General features: G+C 50.3%; 6 protein-coding genes across 6 annotated transcripts; 4 read left to right on the top strand and 2 right to left on the bottom strand.

Moving 5' to 3' along the window:
• Positions 1–165: 165 nt before the first annotated feature.
• F5J12DRAFT_796451 (uncharacterized protein) lies at positions 166–1,861 on the top strand. Its single transcript, XM_051744120.1, is given in 6 exon segments — positions 166–187; positions 199–201; positions 246–620; positions 798–941; positions 988–1,424; positions 1,545–1,861. 4 exon segments carry the CDS (start codon positions 246–248, stop codon positions 1,801–1,803), a joined length of 1,215 nt encoding a protein of 404 aa, XP_051604789.1. The 5' UTR covers positions 166–187; positions 199–201; the 3' UTR covers positions 1,804–1,861.
• Positions 1,862–2,333: 472 nt separating this feature from the next.
• Positions 2,334–4,134, top strand: F5J12DRAFT_185061 (P-loop containing nucleoside triphosphate hydrolase protein). The gene is made up of 3 exons (XM_051738285.1): positions 2,334–2,436; positions 2,485–3,400; positions 3,464–4,134. The coding sequence occupies exons 2-3, from the start codon at positions 2,806–2,808 to the stop codon at positions 3,958–3,960; spliced, it is 1,092 nt and encodes a 363-aa protein (XP_051604788.1). The 5' UTR covers positions 2,334–2,436; positions 2,485–2,805; the 3' UTR covers positions 3,961–4,134.
• A 130-nt stretch (positions 4,135–4,264) lies between these two features.
• F5J12DRAFT_796445 (uncharacterized protein) lies at positions 4,265–8,278 on the top strand. The gene is made up of 7 exons (XM_051744119.1): positions 4,265–4,909; positions 4,976–5,412; positions 5,468–5,942; positions 6,001–6,215; positions 6,275–6,422; positions 6,475–6,913; positions 6,972–8,278. The coding sequence occupies exons 1-7, from the start codon at positions 4,420–4,422 to the stop codon at positions 7,927–7,929; spliced, it is 3,162 nt and encodes a 1,053-aa protein (XP_051604787.1). The 5' UTR covers positions 4,265–4,419; the 3' UTR covers positions 7,930–8,278.
• A 798-nt stretch (positions 8,279–9,076) lies between these two features.
• Positions 9,077–10,200, top strand: F5J12DRAFT_796434 (uncharacterized protein). The gene is made up of 6 exons (XM_051744118.1): positions 9,077–9,209; positions 9,316–9,355; positions 9,519–9,548; positions 9,640–9,856; positions 9,905–9,955; positions 10,005–10,200. The coding sequence occupies exons 1-6, from the start codon at positions 9,187–9,189 to the stop codon at positions 10,076–10,078; spliced, it is 435 nt and encodes a 144-aa protein (XP_051604786.1). The 5' UTR covers positions 9,077–9,186; the 3' UTR covers positions 10,079–10,200.
• A 39-nt stretch (positions 10,201–10,239) lies between these two features.
• On the bottom strand, positions 10,240–11,389 carry F5J12DRAFT_796431 (uncharacterized protein). The gene is made up of 4 exons (XM_051744117.1): positions 11,310–11,389; positions 11,211–11,250; positions 11,115–11,144; positions 10,240–10,980 (listed from the first exon to the last, which is right to left on the bottom strand). The coding sequence occupies exons 1-4, from the start codon at positions 11,330–11,332 to the stop codon at positions 10,723–10,725; spliced, it is 351 nt and encodes a 116-aa protein (XP_051604785.1). The 5' UTR covers positions 11,333–11,389; the 3' UTR covers positions 10,240–10,722.
• A 568-nt stretch (positions 11,390–11,957) lies between these two features.
• On the bottom strand, positions 11,958–12,603 carry F5J12DRAFT_796429 (uncharacterized protein). Its single transcript, XM_051744116.1, has 3 exons — positions 12,462–12,603; positions 12,091–12,380; positions 11,958–12,037 (listed from the first exon to the last, which is right to left on the bottom strand). Exons 1-2 carry the CDS (start codon positions 12,592–12,594, stop codon positions 12,355–12,357), a joined length of 159 nt encoding a protein of 52 aa, XP_051604784.1. The 5' UTR covers positions 12,595–12,603; the 3' UTR covers positions 11,958–12,037; positions 12,091–12,354.
• Between the last annotated feature and the right edge of the window lie 2,776 nt (positions 12,604–15,379).

Raw genomic sequence — 15,379 nt, 5'->3', positions numbered from 1 at the left:
CTGGTGACCTCGCCTTTCGCTCCTATCGCAATCCCTCCGGTTCAGAGGTCAGCTGCAGTGTAAATCAGCTCAGTGAGTCTTCTAGCAGTCCGTCTCCCACATTAGCTTCAATGTTGATGAAGTTCATAGTTGATTGTGCTGACACGCTTTAACTGCTCGAGATCAACGTGTTTTTCTCCAAGCTTTGGCAGTAAGTATACTCAGTGTACAGAAACAGACCATCATAACCCTTATTCCTAGGTAGGATGTCTCTTAACATAGTTGTCGTTGGCGAAACAGGGGCAGGCAAGAGTTCCGTCATCAACCTTCTCGCAGATAAAGAACTCGCCCCCGAGTCATCCGACGCCGACACTTGTACAGAAGATTTTACACCTTATCCGTTCGAGGTCAATTCCACTGAAGTCTGCATGTACGATACCACGGGCTTTGGCCCAGCGCAGAGGGGCAGTTTGGATCGCCTTGCCCCTTATGAAAAGGCGTGCAAATTAATCCAGTCATTGAAAAGCAAAATCAACCTCGTTTTCCTTTGCACGAACAAAGACAAGCTGAATCCTACTACTCAACATGTATACCATCTATTCCACGATTTCTTCTTTGACGGCACTGTTCCAATTGTGCTGGTTGCGACATATCGGGAGAGGGAGAGTTCCATTGGATGACTGGTGGAGGAGGAACTCAGGAGACATCGACAACTCGGGGTTGCAGTTCGCAGGGCACGCTTGTGTCACCGCCCTACGTTCGCAGGGGCCCAGGTTCTGATCTTCGGTATCAACAATCCAGAAACGCACTTGATTCAGCTTCTTGGGACTGCTACCGCTCAGGGTGATGTCATCTTATCTAAACCAACGCAGCCTCTCCTCGACCGACTTGCTGGTGCCAATGAAACCTTAACTAAGAAATGTGGTTTGTCCGACGAGGAAGCCGGATTGTTGACTGGCAAAGTCAGACTGATTCTCCGGATCCCAAACATCGTCCTCTTTGGGAGAGAGTGGCGCTGGAAAATCCTCCGTTATCAACTTGATTGCTGGGGACCGCTTGGCTAAAGTATCACCCGACGTGGGAGGCTGCACTCTGGATTCGACGGAGTATCGCCTCATTGCAAACGAATCTCATCTTCGTATCTTCGATACCGTTGGTCTGAATAACCCGACGGTAAAACAACAAGAATTCCTCAGTGCAATCAGAAGAGCACACAAGCTTATTCACGGGTTGAACCGTGCCGGAGGTGTCGACCTGCTGTTATTCTGCATCCACGGAGGACGGCTGAATGATGCCCAAGTGAATAACTACAAGCTCTTTCAGGAGCATCTGTGCGAGAAGAAAGTGCCAGTGGCTGCGGTCGTTACGTACCTGGAGGGTGAGCGCAACATGGACGAATGGTGGAAACGAAATGAGAAGAGCATTAAGGGAACTCAACATCGACTGTGTCGGACATGCAGTGCGTCACTGCAATCGACAAGGATAATGATCTGTTCAAGATCAATAGCCCTCTGCTCGAGGACAAGCTGAGGGTGTCGCGAGAAACTCTACTGGATTTACTGAAGACGCATGTGCAAGAATCATGGAACACCGTTTGTTATGGAGGCGGACACGTGGTTATCGCTTTTCTTGAAGAGGATGGGGATACTTATTAGTGGTGGAGGTAACCTTCCGAAGGACGTTGCTATCAGGAGAATGCTAGTTGAGGAGTGTAATATGTCCGCGGAGCGTGCCGACGCTGTGCTAGCGCAGCTGCGACCTCCGAATCGGTGGAAGTTTTCGGGGGAAGTTGAACTGAAATGGAGGAAACATGACTTAGCCTGATGTTTCGAGGTGTCCGTGAAGTTGAAATACGCACGTAGCAGTCAAAGAAAGTATGTTCCCTGGCTTGGCTTTTAGTAGGTATGTACTTCAAACAGCTTCAAATTGCATCACTGGTGCAGCTCGTGCCTGCGGTCTGAGCTCCATGTGTTGAAGAACTCCCGCACAATGGAGCTTAATCTCGTGGTTCCAGAACGAGAAGCATGATAACTTCGCACAGCACTTGCAAGCTGTGATATTGCTGGAGGAAGATTTCAGTATGCACGCTCCTTCATCGTGTTGCGGTGGACACGTTTTCAACGCACCCTAGATCGTATCACAGCCGCCATACAGTCCAGGATCCTTGAGCTACGTATCGCGATTTCTCGCGAGGTGCGCGTTGCTTGGCTAACGACTGCACTAGTAATTTGCCGTTGTCCGTGCTGCCCCCGATACCGAACTCTCCAGTAACCAACCCCCCCCCCCCCCCCCCCTATTCTAATTATTACAATCAGACGCCCGTCGTCGTGCAAGCCAACTCAGTGAGTTTCCCTGCATATCCCTTCCCGCGTTCACTTGAATGCCAAGCCTAGCCCACAACTGAATATTATACTGTTACGTTTCGGGGTCCGACGTATATTTCTCCAAGCTTTGACTGTGAGTATGTGCATCGTACGAAAGTCGACCGCGCTCATTATCAGGTAGAATGCCTCTGAACATCATTATCGTTGGCGAAACAGGGGCAGGCAAAAGTTCTATTATCAACCTTCTAGCAGACAGCGATGTTGCCTCGGTGTCGTCCGATGTCGACGCTTGCACGAAAGCTTTTGCAGAATACAAGTTCACAGTCAAATCCACCGAAATCTGCGCGTATGACACCATGGGCTTCAGCTCAGCGCATGTGGACAGTTTGAGCCGCCTTGTCCCCTATGAAAAGGCGTGCAATTTAATCCAGTCGTTGAAAAAGAAAATCAACCTCGTTTTCCTTTGCACGAACAAAGACAAGCTGAGCATCCACCACTCAACATGTATACCATCTATTCAACGACTTCTTCTTCGATGGCACGGTTCCAATTGTACTGGTTGCGAACATATCGGGAGAAGGAGAGCGCGATGGATGGATGGTGGGGTAGGAACTTGAAAGACATCAACAAGTTCCGGTTGCGCTTCGCGGGGCACGCTTGTGTCACCGCCCTACGTTCGCGGGGGTCCGGTGCTGATCTTCGATATCAACAATCCAGGAACGCACTGATTCAGCTTCTTGGGACTGCTACCCCTGATAACAAAGTGGTCTTGGCTACGCCAGTATACCCCCTCTTCAATCGGCTCGCCGATGCGACGGGAATCTTGACTGAGACATGTGGTCTGTCGTCCAAGGAAGCTGGACTACTGACTCGCAAAGTCAATCCGCTCCTCCGGATAGCAAACATTGTACTCTTCGGGGAGACTGGCGTCGGGAAGACTTCCGTCATCAATCTCATTGCTGGGCACGAGATTGCTTCTGTGTCCTCCGGCGTGCGAGGCTGCACTCTGGACTCGAAAGAATATCGCCTTGCCGCAAACGAGTCTCATCTTCGTATCTTCGATACTGTTGGTCTGAACAGCCCGACGGTAAACCAGGGTGACTACCTTCATGCGATCAAAAAAGCATACAAACTTATTGATGCGTTGAACCGTGCGGGAGGTGTCGACCTCTTGTTATTCTGTATGCGTGGGGGAAGGCTGAACGAGGCCCAGCTGAATAACTATAGGCTTTTCCAGGAGTACCTGTGCGAGAAGAAGGTGCCGGTGGCCATAGTCGTCACACACCTGGAGCAGGAGGCCAATATGGAGCAGTGGTGGGCGGACAATGAGGAAGATCTCAGGAATTTCAAGATTGATTTTATCGGGCATGCATGTGTCACTGCAATCAACAAGAACACTCATTTGTTCGAAGACAAGCTGGACGAGTCGCGTCAAACAGTACTGCGGTTGCTGAGGACACATGTACACGAGCCTGGAACACCATTCTTCATGGAGACCGACAAGTGGCTGTCTGCATTCCTGAAGAAGATGGGATATCTTATTCGTGGGGGTAACCTCCCTAAGATGCGTGCTATCAGGGAAAAGCTAGTTGAGGAGTGCAGAATGTCTAAAGAGCGTGCCAACGCGATCATAGAGGAGTTGCAGCGTCGGGAGTGACGGGGCTCTTCGGCATGACTACGTATTGTCTTAGGTCTAACGGAACTGTATACAAATGCGATTTGCGAAGTGTATCGGAAGGAAATAACCACACGTGTTCTCCGTCAATTGAATAGAGATGCGGCGATGGTGCTGCGTGATAGGAAGGGCACATGCTGGGCACACGTGTTGAGATGAATCATAGGACGCAGAGGGGATACACGAGGCGAGAACCGATTACAGCTTGGAGCTATCTTGGATAATTTTTGATGCACAGCACAGCCACCCATCAGCACAAAAGGCGAGCCTGTGGTGCGTCGCTCCCACGCCTTCCTTCTCTGTGGACCTGGAGGGCGGGCAACGCTAAAATAAATTGACAGAGTGCGAGTGGGACGACGACAGACCTCACACATCCAAGTCAAGCCACTCCATTCGCCGTCGTTGTCGCCGTCTTTTTTTTTTAAATACTTTCCGACGACGATGACACGCAAACGATCTGCCGTTGTCTTCGTTTCTGCGGGGCAAGCTCTCGGTGCATCAGCTGCTGCGCTGTTCGCAGTGCGGGTATCCTCCCCTGCGGTCGTTCTCCTTACGACCCTTTCGTTGTTGTACACGAAGCCGCTTTCTCCACCTTCCCCGTCGCCGATCACCCCCGTCGTCGTCCAGTCACGCGTCCCAAGGTCAACCCTTATCCTCGTCCTTCTTTCTCTCTCTGCCCTTTCTTTTCTTATCGACGGGCTGGCCTACATTGCTTATGCTGTCTTCAACAAGGTGTGGAGTCTCGGGACTGGCATCCCTCTTGCCTCTCTCCTCGGCCTGGTGGCCTATGCTGGCCTGGCTGCCCTTGGAGCCTGGAAGGACATCAACAACGTCCAAGTATGGTTTCTCGCTCGTGTCAAACTCGCCATTACCATTGCTTTGGCGTTGGACATCACGCAGGTCGTCCTTGCGTTGACTACCAATACACGTGGCAAGTACACAGCTTCACAGCAAATGCTCTCAGCTAATGTACCATGTCTTGTTCCGGCATCTTTAGACAGAGCACATTTCTGCAGTAGTCCTAAATTGTCCAAGTGTATCCCTGACATCTTTCACCTCCTCACGCCATGCCTTCGCGTTCTCTTCCTCTTCACGCTCCTACTCGCCCTCAATTCACCCCGTGTCACCTATATTAATGCGGAGAGACAGCCTGAATTGGAGACGGCCGGGGAAGAGAACACTCCCCTCCAAGAGGACGGCCCAGCCGCAGAAAGTAGTAAATACGGTACTTTCGCTGCTCGGGATCAGTGCGAATCTGGTCCTCCTCTCACGTCCTCAGATGTCAAGGTGAGATCCTGTTCAGTGATACGGTTGCCACTTCATGACGCTGCAACTCAGGAGAACTCCTCGAAGCGCGAATCATCCCTTGCTACTCTGTGCCGCTTGGGCTGTTTCATCTGTCCATCCAATTCCAAGAGACGAGAATTTGTTTTTGTAAGCTTTGCCCGTCGGCTTTGTTTTTCCGTTTGCTAAACTGGACCCACTTTAGGCCTTCACGACTTTTCTCCATTTGATCGTTCGAGTGTTGAAGCCCACCTTACCCCTTTCTTTGGGCGCAGCTGTCAATGCATTCATCTCCCAGTCCGATGTAACATACCCCATCCCCATGCCTCTCGGCACCTCGCCTTATCCGTACATCTTCGTCTTCGTCATTGCATACTTCCTCACGTCGCAGGGCGGAATTCCAGCACTGATCCTTGCCGCCGAATCTCGCATTGGAGAACATGCGGATGCCACCCTTGAATCTGCTTATGCTGCCCACCTTTCAGGCCTCTTACTTGGCAATTCTACCGGACTGAAGGTGAAAGGAAACCTCTATCCAACGGGCGCAGTCTCTAAGCTCTTGGAAGCCGTCTCGGTTTGTGTGGCTGCTATTCTTGATAGTTTCATAGGTGTTATTGTGCTAGGTCTGTTGTTCGGCTGGGAGGTTGCGTTGGGCGTCTTCATCGTCCTCGACGTTTACGGTACGTAGATCGTGCGCCATGTTTGAGAACAGAATAGCTCAACGTGATCGTTGAACAGTTTTTGTTACCCGCGTTCTTTCTCGTGCCCTCTCACTTTGCACGGTCCCCTATTCCTCTTCTCGTGTGTATCCGGCTTTCGCACTACTCACTCTCGTGCAGGCCCTCATTGCTTGTGGGGGTTTGCTCCTTGGTAGTTTGTATATCGCAGAAGGAGTTGTTGACGGCGTCTGGACCATCGGCGCTTGGGTTGCTTGGGTCTGGTATTGGTTGGCTGTGAGTATCCTGTTCATTCACGTTGTCAATGCAAACCTAAAAATGATGTGCTTGACTAGCTTGTATTGCCATTATCATCAATCCCTTGCCCACAAGGAACATTACTAGACGTCCGTTCTGTGCTCGATACGCTGAGTCAACCTGCCGAGGTTAAAGACTGTGGGAACATGTCACTTGATGGTGAAGGTGGTGTTGGGGTTCGCTTCGGTTCGTATCCTCTAATCGCCGGTATAGCTGTGTACCTGAACGATATTCACAGAAAATGTATCGTTCACCTACCCCTACTCTCCCGAGCACGCTCAGCCCTATGGTTCCTTACTTTCCTCCGTCTCCTTCACTGTACCTGCGTCATCCACCGTGGCCCTTGTTGGTGCGCCTGGCAGTGGAAAATCAACCATCATGAAGCTTCTCTACCGCCTGTACCTACCTGATGTCAACGGTGGCTCTATCTACATCGACGGTAAAGACATTCGGAATATCTCTTCCCTCAGTCTCCGCGAGAAGCTTGCAGTCGTGGCAAAGGTTGACGCCGATGAACGGCAGGCGGCCATCTCTCGCGCACTTGCTAAAGCTGCGCGGGTTATACTCGTTGAAGGTGATCTAGATGTTGAGACGTTGGCCCTTGTGAAGGATGGGAGGACGGTCCTTTGGGAGGTTGGTGCTGCGGATCTAGGAAGGATCCAGGGGAGTGTAGATCAGTCAGTGGCAATCATTTTACGGCTTTGCAGACGCTCATTATATTCTGGCTGTTCGTAGGATCATCGTCCTAAAGGATGGCCAGATCGTCGAGCAGGGTGCCTTCGATGAGCTTCTTGCAGAAAATGGGATATTCACGTCCATGTGGGCCGAGTACAGTCAATCAACGTCAGCTCCTGCTGGTCCGCCTCCCGTTGGATATGATGCCGAAGCTGTCGATACTGAAGACGTCGATCGCGTCGTTGCGGATTCCCCGCGACCAGTCTCTGCTTCCCTTCGCCCCGCTGACTCCATCCGTGCCCCTTCTCTCCGAGCTCCAGCTGCTTCCATCCACGCAGAGCCTACTGCACCTGTAGTTCCCCCTAAAGACAATGTTCCGGTTTCATTCCCTACCTCGGACCCTGAAGAGGAACCTGCCACTACGCCAGCACCTGTTGCGTTCCCCACTTCAGGTGATTCGAGCTCCCAGGCACCAGAGCCAGTTGCCTTCCCCGTCTCGGATGACGCTCGCTCTGTCGCGTCGCAACCGCGCCCTGCGGTTCCGGGACATGTCCAAGGTGCCTCTGTCACATTCGACACGACGACTACCCCGCCACGTTCTGGTACGCCCGACCCGTCTGGCACACCCAATGACCCGACAGATGGCAAGCGCAAGCGGATATCATCGCAAAATTTCCAGCGTCTCGCACGTCGCATCTCCTTGAGTACCCCACGCAAGGGTGCTGGTATACCTGGTATCGCCAATATTGCGAATGTACTTAAGAGAGACTCGAGCCTCAAGGGCGACAGTAAGGACAAGGCTGCCGACAAAGATGAAGGAAAAAGCGGAGAGTCGAGTAGCAAGGACGCCGATGTTGCAAGCGCGACCGGAAGCGGCAGTGGGTTGGCAAGTGGTGCGGAGAGTGCGCGCAATTCTGGAGAGATAAGCAGGCAAACCGAGAAGGACAAGGAACGAGAAGAGAAGAAGAGAAGGAGAAGAAGCTTCATGCAATTTGGAAGCAGCAGCGGTTCCACCTGATCGGTGTGAGATCGAGTTAAGTCTAACGAATCATTTCTTTTGATCTGATATGATCTCTTTTTTTTCTATCTTTTTCTTTTGTTTTCTCACTTCGTCTTACTGCTTTGTTTTGTTATACGTCGTCCAGGTCACATCTCTACACTGCCATACGGTCTGTTCACCTACTTACCCGTCACATCATTCTCGGAGTGGAAACCCAAATTTTGTTTGAAGTACTTTACGACTCCTACGACAGTCATGCCAAATTGTTATCACGATTTATTGTTCATGAGGGAAGAATGTGGTTGTGCTTTATATTGACGTGGCCGTATCTGTCGAGATATTAATGCTTGCATCTCTCTGAGTAGACCTCGCAGGTGCAAGGCAAATTGCCAATGCTCTCCACCCTAAGATGCAATGTGACGCCGATCCACTTACAGTGAAGGCGGGTGGAGTTGATAACAGGTTCACTCTAACTCCAAGCTCACCAACCCTTATGATCAAATGAATGGGACACTTTGAATGGGCACACGCAGCGCTGCATCTACGGGAGAAGGGAAGTCGTGACTGGTGACTGCCCTGCAGACTATCTTCTTGAGAAGGAAGCAATCCGGAGATATGGCGACGGCGTCCTCAAATACCCCGGGGTCGGGAACATCCGAATGAATCTTCTACGATGAAATAGGGCGTGCAACGTGACTCATGGTACATTGCAAGTCCATTCCCCCTTCTGGTGGATGCCACCAAACACGCGTTGATCCGGGAACATACGCGCACACACAGTGGTCTTGGAGCGACATTGTTAACGGGTCCGCAGCGATGCACTTGATGCCCGCATTTGCGAGTGAGTTGACCGACTCTCGACGCACGACGGAAAAGACACTGTGGAACTCGCGTCTCGCAAACGCCGCGGTCATATTACTCGTGCAGCAATATATCTGGGGTTGTGCAGATCTTGCAGGCGTCTTTGTGGTGTGCTCGTGACCCTCCTCCCCCCGGACATCTCCGTTTATCTCTGTTGCCCCTGTCTTCAGCGGGGCTAATTCGATCATCGCATCCAAGTAAGGAAACCAGTCTAGATTCGGCGGAGAGAGTTGCCTTGTTAGAGTTCAGGCCGGAGTTTGAAATGTCGATTATAAGGGGGGCATTCATGGGTCCCCTCTCTCTCGCCCTCGACCTTCTCTCCACCTGCGTTTATCATTTCCCGTTCCCTTGTGCACGTTCTGTCTGTTGTACTGACATTGATCGACTCCTCCTTTCCCATAAAAACAAGCCAACATGTCCTCTAAAATTTATGTTGGGTCAGTCTGCATTTGTGCTTGACTTGGTTAGACACGTGCTTCCTTTGTCCCTTATGGCCACGGGAAGCAAGACTGATCGTTGGCTTGTTCCCCTGGTTTTCTGTAGAAATTTGAGTTGGAACACGAACGATGATACTTTACGTGAAGTCAGTGACGAAATATAGCAGGATTCGGAAATGGCTCTTGCTATGTTGTCTCGTTTATATTCTAAGCGATTGTTTCTTACAAGCCTGCTATCCGCGACCCTCATTCCTTACTTTTGGTCATGCTACGTACGGTTGGCGCACGACCCTGCGTGTTGCAATCCAGGCTTTCTCGGCATTTGGAAATGTGATAGATGTGCGCTTTGTTTTCTGTTTCCTCACAATGAAACTTATCGTAAAATCCCCCACGTCTGCTGCGTCCGCTGCTGCTGTGGTTTGCACTTCAGAGTATTGTCATGCGCGACCGTGAAACCGGCCGCTCGCGAGGGTTCGGGTTTGTCACTTATGGCTCCTCTCAGGAAGCGGAAACTGCTATCAGTGGCATGAATGAACAAGAATTGGATGGGAGAAGAATAAAAGTCAACCTTGCTAATACTCGGCCCACCGGCTATAGCTCTGGTGGTGGCGGTGGCGGCGGCGGTGGCTATGGCAGTGGAGGCTACGGTAGTGCTCTTCCTTGGAAGTAAGGATTCCTATTAATGACGATACCAGGCGGATATGGCGGCGGTCAACAACCTTACGGACAACAAGGCTACTATCCAAGTGATATTTTCTTGTGACGAAAATGTACGAAACACTGACCTATTGAAAGGTGGCGGCGGCTATGGGGGATATTACCAAGGAGGGTACCAACAAGGTGGTGGTGGTGGTGGTTATGGGTATTGAACTGTTCCAATTTACGAGCCAAACGTGTCCATGAATCACGCTTCATTTCATCCATTTCTTCTGCGATCAACTGATGTGTGTTGACTTCGCCATCATTTTGTGGCTTATGAACCTCCCCCCCCCCATTCAATCCAGCCTTGTTTTGTAGCGCCACTTCCATCTTTTTTTTTTTTTTGTTCAATTCACTGCATATGTAGTCTTTTGTTTTTAAGATGCGCTGTATATGTACGATGTTACGAGGTCGATGATAGTCATGTTCCTTCGTTCCCCGTTTTCGATGTCCCATTTACACGATACCCAAGCTAGGTGAAATCCATGTTACAGACTCATGACTGCCGCCGTTCTTGTAGTATAGAACTCTACAATGTACTATGGCCTAGCAATAGGGCAAAGGGGATAGTACACCGAGGTGAATTCGGTGCCCTATCGTGTTGGTGTCGCTTCTCCGCTTTGCCAGTATTGGTTGCCTATTACTGTATACGCTTACAATGTAGTTGGAACGTCACCAGCCAACCATCAAGTCAGAGCTCTCGCGCCCACGGCGAGGGTATCAACCGATCTTTACAAGAAAAACAGACAGCAATGCATAAGACGGCCTATCACAACCTGTAGCATGCAGGGTTCCTTGTCGCAAGCAAATTTCGTCACCATCTGCCGCCGCCGCCGCCGTTTCCATAGCCGCCGGAGCCACCGTCATACCCACGACCACCCCCGCCATAACCTCCACCGCGACCTCCCCCACCACTGGGCCTAGCATTCGCCATGTTGACTTTGAGCCGTCTACCATCAAGTTCCTGGTCATGCAATCCATTGATCGCAGCCTGAGCCTCGTCAGTGGTGCCGTATGTAACGAATGCGAATCCCCGAGAACGTCCAGTCTCGCGATCTTTCATAACGATCGACTGTATTTAGAAACGTGGGCATTGAAGACATAGTCGATATTGACGAACGAGACATAAAATATGGGATTCGTTCAGTAACATAACAAGGAAAGAAAATCTCGACCATCGTGGTGCGATGATGGAGGTTCGCGCACATCAATGACCTGCCCGTATGTGGAAAACGCCTAGTGGTAATCGCAAACGAAAATCAGCTTCCATCGATCGCACGTTGCACCCTTGGAAACACCAACCTCATAAAGACTATCGTCAGTTGTGTTCCAACTCAAGTTACTACGTTAGGATAGTGCATTAGGACTGAAGGGAGCTTTAGGAGAATCGACGGGTCGCACCCGACGTAGAGTTTTGCAGACATGACACGAAAATGTTTTTTTTTTGGTGTAGGCTCACGACGGTCGGGAAAGAAGACTAGAGATCGTATTTAGGGTTTGGATGCGTTTTTTATACTGCACCGGTAATTTCAGACTCCCCTTGACTCCCCGAAGTGAATGGGAAAGTTGCGTAAGCGAGGGCGTGCCCGGCGTTTTTGCATTATCTCATGGCATATTATGTCACACTACGCAAGATGCATGTCCCCTAACGCCCCACAGTATTGCCACACTAGGCTCCGTGATTTCATCGAGTCGGAGCCTTGTCACAGAAAGCTGTGCCATTTCACGGTCCTCGTCGTCGGTCCACGATGCTGTGTACACGAACTCTTCCCACCTCTTTCCTGTGCATACGGGGCTCGGCGTAGTTGTGTATTCTGCGCAACACGCACTACAACACATCCACCCTTGATCAGGGGACATGGGCAGTGATAGTAAATGGTTAGCCTCGAAGTCTGCCACACTAAATTACGCTGCTGCAATTTCACGGGGAAATGACTCGATTGTTTAGCAGAAATTTAGCCAGCGATCACAATCCCCCCCTCCCCTCCTCTGGTCGTGTCGGAAGTATTCTTGAGAGTCCCCGGTACAAGGGTCCCGGGATTAAAGGTACCTTCCTTGTAAGTTTTCCGTGTCAGAGTGTGCCTTGGTGTATTTTCTATGCCATTTTTTCGTCAAGAGGGCAGTGGTGACTAGGACATGTCAGTTGCTACTGGGTGGTCGGTGATTAATCTGACTCTGTTACCAGTTTGCGCAGCTAGCGAAGCAGCTGATGGGTTGTTTCATCCTTGGATTCGAACATCTTTTGAGCCCGGGCTGTCACCACAGATGTTGCATTTCCAGCAATACCGGTCAGACTTGTCGCCAACTTTCTTGATGCAGGTGAAATTTGCAGTAACAAAATCAGGGACGGGTCACCCACCAATGCTGGATGACATGACAGACTGGGAATGCACTGATGTCAACCTTTCCATAGCCCGATGTTCGGACAACCTGACCGCCTACTAAGTTACATTTGGTGTGAGATTCTGCCAGGTACCGCCATACATAACCCCATAGGTTCTGCCAACAACACTAACTTCCACCGTGACCCCCTTCACTGGGCACGAGCACCAGCCATGTTGACTTGGATCCGTCTACCGTCAAGTACCTTGTCATGCATTTCATGGACCGCGGCTTCAGCGTTGTCAGCGCTGCTGAATGTAACGAATCCAAATCCCCGAGAACGTCCAGTCTCGCTATCTATCATAACGATCGACTGTATTTAGATATGTGGGCATCGAAGACATGGTCGATATTGACGAACGAGACATAAAATATGGGATTCGTTCAGTAACATAAGAGGAAAGAAAATCTCGACCATCGCGGTGCGATGACGGAGGTTCACGCACATCTAAGACAGTTTAAAAACGGGCAAACGCCTAGTGGTAATTGCACGCAAAGATCAGCTTTCATCGATCACAACGTTGTACCTGTCGAAATACCAACCAGAAAAAGAGTCTCATCAGTCGTTTCCCAACTCAAGTTACTACGTTGGGATAGTGCGTCAGGACTGAAAAGGACTTTGGGAGAATCGGCTGGTCACACCCGACGTAGACTTTTGCAGACATAATACGATTTTTTTTGTTTTGTTTTGGGTGTGGGCCTCACGACAGTTGGGAAGACTAAAGATCATATGTAAGGTCTGAATGAGTTTTCTTTCTTACTGCACCGGTAATTTCAGACTCCTCATGCACGCCCCGGTCGCTTACGCAACTTTCCCATTCAGGGGAGCACGGACGACACACTGCAAATAGACATACATATCGAAAGAGTATTTAGGCTCAGGCTTATTATGTATAATACTGTGCAAGATGCATGTCCCCTAACGCCTCACAGTGCTAGGCTTCATGGTTTCATCGAGTCGGAGCCTTTCCACAGAAAGCTGTGCCGCTTCACGGCCCTCGTCGCCGGTCAACGTTCGACGCTGTGTACATGAACACTTCCCACCTCTTTCCTGTGCATACCAGGCTCGGTACAATGGCACATTCTGCGCGACACGCACTATAACACATTCACCCTTGATCAGGGGAAATGGGCAGTGACAGTAAATGGTAGCCTCGAAGTCTGCCACACTAAACCACAATGCTGCAATTTTACAGGAAAATGTATCGGTTGTTTAGCAGAAATTTGACCAGAAAACACAATCCCTCCCTCTTCTGGTCGTGTCAGCAGTATTCTTGAGAGTCCCCTGTACAAAGGTCCCAGGACTAAAGGTACCTTCCTCGTCAGTTTCCCGTGTCAGAATGTGCCTTGGTGTATTTTCTATGCCATTTCTTCATCAAGAGGGCCGTCGTGACTCTGGCGTGTCAGTTGCTATCGGGGGGTCCGTGATTAGTCTGACTCTTTTACCGGGTTGCATAGCTAGCGAAGCAGCTGGTAGAGGCGAGGCTTCGCCGCCAGGACTGCACAGGAGCTCCGTAAAAAATTTCCTGCGGGTCTTCCGCATAAAGAATTCCACTCACAGGACAAAGAGGTCAAAATAATGTTTAATGTCCCTCATAATAGATTTGGACGACTGTTCGGGTCGTGCTCGAAGCTTGGGTGATAGATCAGGATCATTAATCCCGCGCACATGTATTGGTGATAGGGGAAAGAATATCCCGTGAGATATGCAGCTGGCAGAAACCACTTTGCGATCAGTGCTGTAAGCATCCTGTTGCCTCTCCAACGATTGGAGACAGTAAGTAGTCGCTGTTGCCAACACAGCGAGGAGTTAAAAACTATTTTTGTTATGTTTTTCATCGACTCCGAATCTTGAGCCGATTCCATCGAATGGAGACAAATCTTCTAACATACTGCGCTGCGAGGTAATTTGCCTCGTTCAACGTCCACGGAGACACACCTGTCACCAAAGTCTCCTTTAGGGCTAGCCGCCATACAATATCTCCGCACACGCAATGGCGCAGAATGGCACGGACTTCTGCACTGCTTATTCATTTAGTCAGACAAATCGAAGATAAGTTGGGCACGTTTCGTCCGCTTAGTCCGCATTCTCTTGCTTATCTGTGGGTCAGATGTGGCCCGTTCTTTGCCAGTGGTCGTTACCTGGTTAGTTGGATCGAGCATTCTTACACTTTGCTCAGATTTATTAGGCACGTATTGATACGGTTGCCACGGCCGCAGAAGGTGGCTGGAGTATGCCGCATACTGAATGTGATGGCATATTCGATACCATTTGGAGGGACTGTTCAAGAGTCATTGTAAAAGTGAACACGGTGTTCGGAACAATAGTTTTCGTGATCTCGGTCAGCGACCGGCCGACTTTCGGCTCACCTAATTTAAACACCCTAACCTGATGTTCTCGGCTTAAAATTACTTACTCGATGCAAAACGAGTAATTCTGCTTCGTATACAAACGGAAAGATTGAACCGAAACTAATCGACCCAGGGTGCTTAGAGGGTACGAAGGGAAACTTCAAGTAGCGAAGAAAGGCTGCGGCAACTGCAACCTGGATGCACATAGCCTATTGTACAGAGAAAACCACGGCAAACAAGGCTGAACTCATAAGAACGCGAGACGAGCAGTTCTGTGGCACCCGACCATCAAGGACGTCTGGACAGTGATCGCATGTAGAGCAGCACCGCTCTTCCACCACATTACTACTGGATGGATAAATATATGGATTCTTCAGTATTACCACTACGCCCGGAGGCGGTGACCTCAAAGCTTTCCGGAGGCGTGAATTCATGTACCTACCACAGACAATCGGCACGAAAAAGACAGGAAAATGCGCGATGACAGCCCGTTCGCATCTCCATGGCCTCAGGCAGGTCCTGCGGGTGGGCGGAGTAGGATAGACATAGCCTGGGGTGGAGTGTTGTCCCACGTGGCAAGCGCACGATGACAACCTGAGATATACCGCTCACGGAAAAAAATTCGCGTCGCTTCTCAGCCATCGCTGCTGTACGAATGTAATCGATCACGTTCCTGTAGGGCTTCAGCAGATTCAGCAGAGTCCATGGGGCCCGGGAGGACGAGTTTACCGATACTG

The sequence above is a fragment of the Pisolithus orientalis genome, assembly GCF_024613125.1.
Source record: "Pisolithus orientalis strain OTSU chromosome Unknown F5J12scaffold_2, whole genome shotgun sequence".
NCBI classification, from domain to species: domain Eukaryota; kingdom Fungi; phylum Basidiomycota; class Agaricomycetes; order Boletales; family Pisolithaceae; genus Pisolithus; species Pisolithus orientalis.
This window is presented reverse-complemented; position numbering and strand designations above follow the sequence as displayed.

Bases quoted from the DNA above. Each gene is read 5' to 3' on its own strand.
- F5J12DRAFT_796445 (XM_051744119.1), top strand. From the start codon at position 4,420: ATGACACGCAAACGATCTGCCGTTGTCTTCGTTTCTGCGGGGCAAGCT. The intron at 5,413-5,467 runs GTAAGCTTTGCC...GACCCACTTTAG, and splicing joins AGAGACGAGAATTTGTTTTT to GCCTTCACGACTTTTCTCCA. The intron at 5,943-6,000 runs GTACGTAGATCG...ATCGTTGAACAG, and splicing joins CATCGTCCTCGACGTTTACG to TTTTTGTTACCCGCGTTCTT.
- F5J12DRAFT_185061 (XM_051738285.1), top strand. From the start codon at position 2,806: ATGTATACCATCTATTCAACGACTTCTTCTTCGATGGCACGGTTCCAA. The intron at 3,401-3,463 runs GTGACTACCTTC...ACCGTGCGGGAG, and splicing joins CAGCCCGACGGTAAACCAGG to GTGTCGACCTCTTGTTATTC.
- F5J12DRAFT_796429 (XM_051744116.1), bottom strand. From the start codon at position 12,594: ATGATAGATAGCGAGACTGGACGTTCTCGGGGATTTGGATTCGTTACA. The intron at 12,381-12,461 runs CTGGTGCTCGTG...GTATGGCGGTAC, and splicing joins ACGGATCCAAGTCAACATGG to CTGGCAGAATCTCACACCAA.
- F5J12DRAFT_796431 (XM_051744117.1), bottom strand. From the start codon at position 11,332: ATGTCTGCAAAACTCTACGTCGG. The intron at 11,251-11,309 runs GTGCGACCCGTC...ATCCTAACGTAG, and splicing joins TCTGCAAAACTCTACGTCGG to TAACTTGAGTTGGAACACAA. The intron at 11,145-11,210 runs GTTGGTGTTTCC...GATTACCACTAG, and splicing joins CTGACGATAGTCTTTATGAG to GCGTTTTCCACATACGGGCA.
- F5J12DRAFT_796434 (XM_051744118.1), top strand. From the start codon at position 9,187: ATGTCCTCTAAAATTTATGTTGG. The intron at 9,210-9,315 runs GTCAGTCTGCAT...GGTTTTCTGTAG, and splicing joins TCCTCTAAAATTTATGTTGG to AAATTTGAGTTGGAACACGA. The intron at 9,857-9,904 runs GTAGTGCTCTTC...TGACGATACCAG, and splicing joins CTATGGCAGTGGAGGCTACG to GCGGATATGGCGGCGGTCAA.
- F5J12DRAFT_796451 (XM_051744120.1), top strand. From the start codon at position 246: ATGTCTCTTAACATAGTTGTCGTTGGCGAAACAGGGGCAGGCAAGAGT. The intron at 621-797 runs GTTGCGACATAT...CACTTGATTCAG, and splicing joins GCACTGTTCCAATTGTGCTG to CTTCTTGGGACTGCTACCGC. The intron at 1,425-1,544 runs GTGTCGGACATG...GATTTACTGAAG, and splicing joins AAGGGAACTCAACATCGACT to ACGCATGTGCAAGAATCATG.